General features: G+C 42.4%; 1 protein-coding gene across 1 annotated transcript; it reads right to left on the minus strand.

The window, feature by feature from the left end:
- Positions 1–6,454: 6,454 nt before the first annotated feature.
- HOXC8 (homeobox C8) lies at positions 6,455–10,576 on the minus strand. Its single transcript, XM_068265079.1, has 2 exons — positions 9,722–10,576; positions 6,455–7,875 (listed from the first exon to the last, which is right to left on the minus strand). Exons 1-2 carry the CDS (start codon positions 10,155–10,157, stop codon positions 7,583–7,585), a joined length of 729 nt encoding a protein of 242 aa, XP_068121180.1. The 5' UTR covers positions 10,158–10,576; the 3' UTR covers positions 6,455–7,582.
- Positions 10,577–10,790: the final 214 nt, after the last annotated feature.

Below are 10,790 nucleotides of genomic sequence, written 5' to 3' on the forward strand. Positions count from 1 at the left end.
CCCATTGTAAAACTTGCATCGGGGCCCACAGCTCCTTAGCTACGCCACTGCACGTGATAACTGCTGTGATAGCAGTTATCATGTGATAACTGCTGTGATAGCACTTATCACGTGATAACTGCACTTATCACGCTTTAGTGAATTAAGCCCAATGATTTGCATGCATGTTTGCACGTGCAAAGCTTTTAGGCGTGAAAACTGAGTTATCATGCTTTTGTGAATCAAGCCCATTGCATCCAAATCTCCATAGCCATGCATGGCACAACTATAGTGATTCGGATGCAAATTCCCATCAGCTGCATGCCAGTGAGAACCTACCCTAACAATCTTTCTGCAGTGCATTTCTAGATGACGTGGAAAATTCCTGTTACATAGCAGTTATGCTACAAACATAACGTGTGTGGTTTATTGTTCTCAACTCAAAGAGTGTGCTTTGAGTTATGCCTGTGTCGCTGCGTGGGCGATATGCAGCGCGCATCCAATTCACTTTTTCTCGTAAGTTTACAGATCATTTTTTCATCTTTTGTTTCAAATAACTTTTCAGCACTGCTCTGCTAGCCTAACTTCTGCAGTGTGTTTCTGGATAATGAGTGGGAAAACGAATGCGTTCCATACCATTTGGCCATGCTATGAAATAATGCAAACATTTTCTTACAAGCAGAGAGTGCGCATGTGTTATGTGCACATTATAATGCACAAAGTGTGAGCGTACCCTAATGCTGCATTGCACATACAGTATAACAGGATTGCAATGCAACCCTGAAAGGGTTTGTTAGTGGAAAAAATGCATGTGGTGTATTGTAATTGCTTTTATTTTATTTTTATTCATTTTTTTTGGGGGGGGGGGGGGGGGGCTACAGTTGCCTTTATCTAGTCTCAGGCCGGGTTCACAGTGGGACGTTATGGTCATGTGTTATAAAATCTTCTAACGCTGCTTACCGAACAGCAATGATAAGTCTATGCAACGTTCACAGCGCGACATTAGCGATGAAGTGTAACATGTTGCGTTAGTGTAATGCACTTCTGTAGTGAATTACCTCTAAATGCACATGTTAACAGAAACAGGAAAGCATACTTTTCATTGCCTGTATGCTTCACTGTACTTACTGTATGCGAAGTTAACACAGTGCCAATGTGTACTATGACTTTTTTGTTGCGTTGCATTTGCATTGAAATTTTGCGTTGCGCCGTTAACCACATTGCAACATCCCACTGTGAACCTAGCCTCATCCAAGCTCTTATTTTCCTAATTTCACAGTGAACACATAATCAGGCCCAGTTATGTGTGCATGCGCATCACAATGTAAATGTGCAAAAAAAAAAGAGAGAGAGAACAATAAAAAATTCTGTTATCATTGACTTCTATGATATCCGTCAATGTGTGAGCTTGCCAGCAACACACTGCTCTGCCTATGTTATTTTGAACATTATTCCGATATGATCGCAGTGTTTTATTATGCGATGAGATTGTCTGTTGCACTACAAGGGATGCAGTGTGAAAGAACCAGGCGTTAAAGAGAGTCTGAAGCGAGAATAAATCTCGCTTCGGACCTCATAGATAGCAGGTGCATGTGTGCCCCTGCTAAACCGCCGCTATCCCGCGGCTTAACGGGGGTCCCTGATCCCCCAAATCCCCTCCGTAATGCGGGGGAGCGCTTCCTGGTTGGGGCAGGGCTAACCGCCGCAGCCCTGTCCCACGCGCGTCTGTCAGCGCGTATCTCCGCCTCTCCCCCGCCCCTCTCATTCTTCCTTAACTGAGAGGGGCGGGGGAGAGGCGGCGATGCGCCGCTGACAGACGCGACTGGAGGCAGAGCTGCAGCCGTTAGCCCTGCCTCCAGGAACGACCAAGTCTGCGACCAAGTGTCGCAGTGGGGGGTTTGGGGGTGAAGGGACCCCCGTTTAGTGGCGCTATAGCGGCGGTTTAGCAGGGGCAAGTGTGCCCCTGCTAACTATGAGCTCTGAAGCGAGATTTATTCTCACTTCAGAGTCTCTTTAAAGCAGGGGTTTTGTCACAATGCAAAAACACAAGTAATGCTTTCCTATGGGCAACTGCACTTTCAGGAGCTATATGCGATTCTCTATAGCTTTTTTTAAAAAGATACACCCTGCACTACTTTTGCGCACATTGCATGCAATTCCTCGTTGATATTCACTGGCTACTGTAAAAAAACAGAACGCTGTGTTCAGTGGCAGACAAATGCATATATGGTGCAGAAAATCGTTTGCCAAAAATCATCTGCAATTACCTCAGACAGGCCCCGTTCACAGGCCTTCCGTGTTTCGGCAATGCGTGCAGGAGGCAGAAACGCGCGACATCAGAAGTGCATAGATTGCACTGTCTGATGTTCACATTGCATGCGTTCCAGACCAGTGCGGTCCCCGAATGCATGCTGCACGCATTTTTTAACAAAGCGTGTGGCTGACCCAGCCAGTATATTGAATGGGATCAGCAACGCATGCAAGTGCAGATGGCGTGCGTTCGTATGCGTTACGTTCCAATTGCACGGCCGTCGGCCTTTGATAATGTGAAGGTAGCCTAAACCCTCCTTGAGGGAGGGTGAGAGAGGGGATACACTGTGCCAGCAATGTGACCAGAAGACACTTGAGGACTTCTTGCTGCACTGCCCCAAATATACTGCAAGCAGGGGCACCTACATTAAAGCGGAATATAACCCTGCATTTCAACTTTGCTCTAAAACATTATTTACAGTATATTATATGCAACCAGCATTTTTTTTTTACTAGACCAGCATTGGAAGGGTTACACAGAGCTTTAAAGTTCCTGGAGATTTCTGCAGACGCATCCGAAGCTGAAATAGATACATTTTGTTTACATAAATGTATCTAAGTGTTGAATGTGACTCATCTCTCTGGCTGAGAAGGAGCTTGGAGGACAGCCAAAGAGTGTGTAACATTTATCAATAGATACATGTAACTAAATAGAATGTATCTATCTGAACTTCTGCATATCTCTCCACAGAACCTTAAACCTCTGTGTTTAACCCTTCCAATGCTGGTCTAGTAAAAAAAAAATGCTTTTTGCATATACTATGCTGTAAATGATATTTTAGAGCAAAGTTGAAATGCAGGGTTATATTCCGCTTTAAGAAATGACTGGACCTTATCCCAGACTTTCACTCATTGGAGGATGAGAGAAAACTACACTCTGCTGGGAGAGGAGGGAACCACAGAGACAATCACAGCATGCCACAGACTGAGAGAAGCATACATGAACTGTAAACCTAAAAATTCCACATACTATGCTTACCTTATTATACCTTTATCCCAAACCCCAGGACTCACCCCCTTTTTATGTCCCTCATTTATCCTTGCTTTGGCAATGCCTGTATGTATCTTAGTCATGCCAATAAAGCTTTTTTAATTTGAGAGTGAAGAGGGGAGGAGAATGAAGAAAAAAAAGAAAGAGAGAGAGAAGTGCACATATGTGTGGGACAGCCTGTAGGCCTGATTTGCTAAGACACTCCCAGAGATACCCTAAGACCCCCCCATAACCCCCCCCCCCCCCTCCCTACTGGCGGTGCCACAAGTAAAACTTCCCTTTAGGGCTCCTTCACACCTAAGCGGGAATAGTGCGATTCCCGCTAATCGCTAAAGCGCTAGCATTTTTTAAAAACGCTACTGCTATTTTAGTCTATGGCAGTGGTTACACTTGAACGATTAGCAATAATCGTGGGCGTTCCGCTATTATCGCTAATCGCAAACGTGTTGCATGCAGCATTTTTCCGGCGAGTTTGGAGCGATCGCCATTAGCATATATAGAAACGCTAATCGCGATCGCTCCAATAACATGCATTTTTACAGTGATTTTTCCATGTTAAATCGCAGAATAAATCACCCACGGAAAATGCTACCGCAAATCGCTAGTGGTTAGCAATTTTAGGTGTGAATGAGCCCTTATTGCCCAGTCACAGAGGAAAGAGACTGCAGTATTATGAGGAGTTGCCGAAACGTTAGTAAAATCCCAGTTCTGTGATTACAGTCTCATTCACGTTCACATCGTCAGAAATGTTGGTTATTAAATCCACGCAGTTTTAGGTTCAGTGAAATTGGTAAATTGCATAGGTGAAAAAATTCCTCCTTAGAACTGCAATCGTACAACAGCTGATTTGCATATTTTTCAGCAACTCTCACTAGTACCAAATACGACCAGATAACCTTAGGTGAGTGTAATAAATGAAATCCCCAGACAGCAAACTTTATATATACTGAATACAGTCCTGGATATGTGGATCACGCACGGTAGTGGCGCGTGTATGTCCCAAACAGACAGAATAGGAGAGGGTAGCGGGGGAAGTAGACGGGTGAGTGGATGGCACCGGTGATCAAGAAGAAAGGAGGGTGAAAACTGGAGAATGAGGAAGAATAGAAGAGATTTGGGGTTTAGAAAATGCAGCACAATGTTGAGTGGTGATACCAAAATGTACAATAAACTGAGACTGAGAGTAAGCCTGTAAGTGTGGTTATATGTCTGCATAGTTATATGTAAGAATATCTATCTATGTATCTATCTACACACACAAGTAAATACATACAGTGTGCGCCCATTGCAACTTATGTGAGAGCTGTAGTGTAGCCAGGCCGGTTGTCCCCTTTGGTGGCAATGGTGGAAAGCAGTTCAGCAGCTCCTCTTCTGCTCCTGGTGGCGTTTACTGCCTCTGATTACCGCTGGGGTGGAAGTTTGGGGCTCCTCTGGGCTTCTGGAGGTGTAAAGTGAGTGTTACCTTCAGGTAGGAATGAGGAGAGCAGGCGGCTGGGAGTCTCTTCATCTGAGCCGGTCTCTCTGCCCATATGCCCGGGTCACATTCAGGAAATGACTGTCGCCTGGCTGTACATTTGTCGCAGCTTTTGGAAGCTGTTTTATGGTTTTATTTTCCGGCAGCTATTGCTTTACCACATGGGAGTTGTTTAGAGTAAAGGGCAATCTGGGATGCTGGTTTAAGTTCTTTAGCTCACCATAAGGGTGAAGTCCACCTACCTCCCGGAAGCTACTAGCATCTGCATCCCCACACTGCCTCGGCAACGGACACTGGAGAACTTTGAACTTCGGTATGTAAAGTATAATTCTGTGTGCTACTGCCACTGGCCTGTTATACGTCTCTTTCTAGCTAGAAATGGTACAACAGAATCTCTCTATAGTAAACTCTGATATAGTAATCCTCTGGATACAGCACACTCAGTCCTCGGGTCTCAGCAAATGTGTCTGTATACATATACAATGTATGACCAATTCTGATAAAGTAAACTACTTTTTTTGGTCTCTTGGAGTCAACTATAAAGTGATTCTACTGTACCATTACTTATAAAAAACAAACAAAAAACTTTTCTTCTATAACTAGTGGCTACAGGTAAAATGCACAGCTGCCTAATCATATATATATATATATATATATATATATATATATATATATATATATATATATATATATATATATATATATTAAGCATTTTAAGCAAAGTATTGGCAGCAGCTGTCATATTTTTACTTACGATCATATTACTTTTACAATCACCCCCTAGCCTTACTCTTAACCGGATGCTACTACTATGTTATTGTGTAATTTTTTACATCTCAAAAAGTCATATGGTAAGCAACCCATTAACAGTCTGCCCAGTAACAACGTGAGTTCTCAATTTGGTCTCCTGTGATAAGCAATAAAGGCATTCCCTTGTATTACACTCTTTTTAAATTCAACATATTTTTTCACAGTAAGGAAGGGTATACTCCTATCTGTACATTGCTAATTTACTAAAGAATTAATAACATGAGCCTGTTAGCTTAAAGAAAACTCCAGTCGTGTTTAGGAAATTAAACACCCCCTAGATCTGTTTGTGACGTTAAAAGTGAGCACAGACCCTTCTATAAATATATACATATATAATAAAAGAATATTCGTTTAGTCAATCAGCCAATCAGGGTACACAAAAGTTTGATCTCCAACAAAAAGAATATATCACAACATTCCAAACTTTATTTAATCCCTGGAGCCTACAGATACATACAAGAACATATATAAAGAACACCAAATCTGACCTTTTTAAAATCATGTTTATTATTTTCGGTTTTTTATTTTTTGTTTTGTTTTTTGTTTATCCTTATCGTTATTATAATATCATCATCAATTTAATGTTTTCACGTATACAATACAAATGTTATCTCGTTCAGGGACAGGTTCAATGGTTTTTTGTTTGCTACATTCAGAGGTTGAACACGCTTTAACTAGGCTGATACAGAAATAAAACAAAGACTAATATTTTTTTCTATTTTTTTTCTGCTTTTGTGATTTTTTATGATTATTTTGTAACTTTTTTTTTAATACCTCAAGCTTTTGCGTTAACATAGAAGATCAAGACAAATAGGTAACTTTACATTCAGTGCAATTTAGTCCTAAGCTACTTTAAAAGCACAGTAAAAGTAACACAAAAAAATGTGCGTCCATGTAGGCAGTTTCAGTTGTTGGGATATAAGCAGCAACAAACAACAGAAGAGGCGTACGAAGACCTCCCAATAGCATATTTCCTTCCATAGGTAGTTCATCGTTACATTGCAAGTCTCACTTTGCACTGGCTACTTAGTAGCTTGCATTTTTTGGGCATCACTGCTAGTCATTGTAAGTCTGACCAAGTACTGCCTGGGATATATATATTTATATATAGGTAGACATATCCCACTTGTATTCTAAGTAAATACTTATTGCCTGAACCCTTTTTTTAGGTAGTAAATGAAGATTTTAAGTGCCCATACACTTCGGTGTTAACCCAATAAAATAACAATATGGAAGATAAAATAAAAAGGACTTCTGACCCAAATGCCTGTCACAGCTGATGTGAGTAGGTTTGGTTGAGAATACACTCGGCTTACAAACAGTCCTTTCTGCTGACAACACTCAGGACAGCTACAGAGGCATATAGGGCTATATAGACAGAATTATAGGAAGAAATGGACGAATACATATTAACAATAGAGGGGAAAAGAATGAAAAGGGGGGAAGAAATAACAACAAGAAATGAACATATAAGGGTATGTGCTGGCCCCTCCCCCATACATGAATACATAAATGGAAATAAAAAACAGGTTACATTAGGAGGCCACCCAGCAATGTGCCTCTATGCAAAGGGAATAGGTAGTTTATTTCACATAAAAAGGAAATAATACTATTGTGGTTGTAGAAATGTCAGTCTGTTGGAAATCATACTAGCAATCCCTGTATGCTTCCTTCACGTGTGTATAAGTTATTAGCCTATATCTCAGGACTTGAAGGACATAAATAAGAAGGTAATGCAAATGCCCCCTTTTTTTCCCACACAAACCACAGCAAAAAAAAAATGGCAAAGAGGGGAGTCCTGACCAGGAGTGGAACAAGGCTGGAACTTGTGACAGGTAGTTCATGTTGTGCCCCCCTTTCTATACTCTATAAAAGCAAATGAGGATCATAAACGTCTCGGTTTTACATGTACCATAAAACGAGAGTTTCAGGAGGGATTGAAACCCATTCCCACACACAGTCCTTCATAGTCACTCATACAGACACCCCCATTCACTCCTTCCCCACTCCGAGCCCAGTTATTCCTTGCTTTCCTCCTTTTCCTCCTCTTCCTTCTCTTCTTCTTCATTGGCCTCTTCCTCTGTCTTCTCCTCATCTCTGGAGCCGGGGAGTTTATCTTTGTTGTTCTCCTTTTTCCACTTCATCCTCCTGTTTTGAAACCAGATTTTAACCTGCCTCTCAGTCAGTCCCAGGGCGTGGGAGACCTCAATCCGCCGTTTCCTTGTCAAGTATGGGTTGAATAAGAACTCCTTCTCCAGCTCCAGTGTTTGGTACCGGCTGTACGTCTGCCTGCCACTGCGTCTTCCGGGGGCTGGATAGCAAAACAAAACACACGGCCATTATTCCTGCTTACCACTTCCCGGATCAAGGCTGCATCTGATCCCTTCCTATACACGTGGGGCCACTCAGCACTGACACCCCCCTGAGCACCCCAAACATACGACTTTGCGAAAAAATACAGCTCTCACAAAACTGCCTTGCATAAGGGAATAAAAAAAAACCCTTCACTGATCTCTCTCTCTTTCTCTTTGTGAATGCTTAGTAGGTTCCCCAGATCTTGGCCAGGCTCTGCTCTGATCATAATAACAATAATAAAAAAAATGTACAGAACAGAAATAAAATATAAAAGCAACAAACATCAACACGTTATTATATCGGCATCACTAGCTATAAAGTCATATTAACACTGTGGCTATCTGTAAAAGCGAGGCAAAGATTAGATGTGGCTTTCATGGTATCATTATGAGGATGTATACTATACTATAAATCAAGGCTATCAAGGCGGCAACTTTAAAAAGCTTCCTAGGCTGCATTTTTTATACCGGTGGAAAGTGTAACTTTTTAATTTATTATTTCAATTTGCAGCAATGCACATGCCACGTACTCCTACATGGGCTTCTAATATTATATATTGCATGTATTTAATTTACCTTTCTTATTGGCCTTGCAAGGAGGGAGTATAACAATAATATTGAGGCATAGAAATATAGGTGTAGGCAATTAGTTATACAAGTATTTTGTTTTGGCTGCCATTGTTGTATTTTCTCAGATGCGGTCAGGATTCAGGAAATAAAGTTCCAGGATATTTGCACTATTGTATTTGTTGTGCTTTGAAAATACAGCATCCTCGCCTCTTTTAACTGAACTGGCAAGCCATTAAGATAAACTATATGGCTTTATGGAGGAGATCTGGGATTAACAACAAGCAAATAACCTCGTGGGGGCTGTATTCTGGCTTCCTCAAGGCAGGGCAGTAAAAATAACTTTAGTTCATTGTGACTTCAAAAGATCTCTACTCTAAACAGCTCGAATTTTGTGACACAGAGACACACATAGACAACACTGGAGCCTGACTTGTAATAAAGAAAGGCTGTATTATGGTATGGAGAGGAAGCAATAGGTGCCATAGTATACAGCTGCTCGCTTTATGGCAAAGCCTGTGCTATTGTTTTATTGCAGTATACAGAGAGACTGAGGCGTGCAGACAGACAACATGACAGCACACCACCATGCAACACATACAGTAGTACTAGTGAGAAGGTCCTTATACCTCCATGCAGCACATACAGTAGTAGGGAAGGTCCTTATACCTCCATGCAGCACATACAGTAGTAGTGAGAAGGTCCTTATACCTCCATGCACAACATACAGTAGTAGTAAGGAGAAGGTCCTTATACCTCCATGCAGCACATACAGTAGTAGTGAGAAGGTCCTTATACCTCCATGCAGCACATACAGTAGTAGTAAGGAGAAGGTCCTTATACCTCCATGCACAACATACAGTAGTAGTAAGGAGAAGGTCCTTATACCTCCATGCACAACATACAGTAGTAGTAAGGAGAAGGTCCTTATACCTCCATGCACAACATACAGTAGTAAGGAGAAGCTCCTTATACCTCCATGCACAACATACAGTAGTAGTGAGACTGAGAAGGTCCTTATACCTCCATGCACAACATACAATAGTAGTGAGAAGGTCCTTATACCATCATGCACAACATACAGTAGTTGTAATGAGAAGGTCCTCATACCACCATGCACAACATACAAGTAATAAGGAGAAGGTCCTCGTACCACCATGCACAACATACAGTAGTTGTAAGCAGGTCCTCACACCACCATGCACAGCATACACGTAATAAGGAGAAGGTCCTAACCGTGAGGTCTCATCCAGGGGAACATAAGACTGGGAGACGTATTCTGGTTTAAATGGCCTTGTCCTTCGCCAGTGCTAGCGTTTGAGGACGATTTACAATCAGGGTACTGCACCACGCTGGTCTCTTGCTGGGCACCGTAAAGGGACTGCCTTGGTAGTGCTTCGTAGCCATAAAACTTAGTCGCGTCTCCGTGGCACGTCAGGGCACAGGGATTCTGCTGGTAGCCCGTGTTGGAGATGCTGGAGGTTCCGTGGTGGAAGAACTCTTGGACGTGGTGAGAAGGGTGCTGGAAGCCTGGAGCTGTGGTGCCCGGACCATAGACCAGAGCGTGGCTCCTGCTCACACTTTGGGGGAACCGGCAATCGTAGTAAGTTGGCTCCAAGGACTCACTGCCTTTGTACTTGGAGAAGAGAGGGTTGACAAAATAGGAACTCATGGCTCTTGCATGAAAAGACAGAATGCTGCACCCCCCTCCTCACTAATAAAAAAAACAGAATAGAAAAAAATCAAACAAGCAAAAGTGTCCCCCACAAAAAAGTGCAGTCTTTATTTCTGGGGGAGATCAGTGAGAGTCTGTCCCCTGGGCTTGTCTTAAAGTCCTGTTTTTGTTTGTGAGGGTGATTTTTTTTTTAGGTGATCAGAGGGGGGGTTGTTTGATGCACTCACAGACGTCTCATAGTGCCTGAGTGTGTGGCTGCTCGAGTCTCTGGGCTGCTTGGATTCCTTGTATCTGTCGGTAGGTAGTGCTCTCTGTCAGTTCCCTCTATACTGTTCCTTCCCTTAACACCACAGGCAAATTCCTTAAAATCCCTGCTGGTAAAGCTTTCACACGCGATTTGTATCCATCAATCCTCTCCTGCTAGACAGCCTAGGAAGAAATGACAAGGATTTGGGGGTATCGGATGGACGTGGAAAACCAGCCTTCCGAAAAAAAAAAATATCAAATGAATGAGGGAGGGTTATGAAAGGTGCGCATTAATATCTTTAGGTGCTTTTTTTTCTTTTCCAAGCCAGCCTCTTCACTGATGAGGGAGAATACATGCGCCGAGGGTCAACCTAGGTTACCTCA

The sequence above is a fragment of the Hyperolius riggenbachi genome, chromosome 2, assembly GCF_040937935.1.
Source record: "Hyperolius riggenbachi isolate aHypRig1 chromosome 2, aHypRig1.pri, whole genome shotgun sequence".
Classification (NCBI taxonomy): Eukaryota; Metazoa; Chordata; class Amphibia; order Anura; family Hyperoliidae; genus Hyperolius; species Hyperolius riggenbachi.

Excerpts from the sequence above, each read along its gene's own strand:
- HOXC8 (XM_068265079.1), bottom strand. The coding sequence starts at position 10,157 with ATGAGTTCCTATTTTGTCAACCCTCTCTTCTCCAAGTACAAAGGCAGT. Across the intron at positions 7,876-9,721 it reads CCCCTGGATGAGACCTCACG|CCCCCGGAAGACGCAGTGGC; the intron begins GTTAGGACCTTC and ends TTTGCTATCCAG.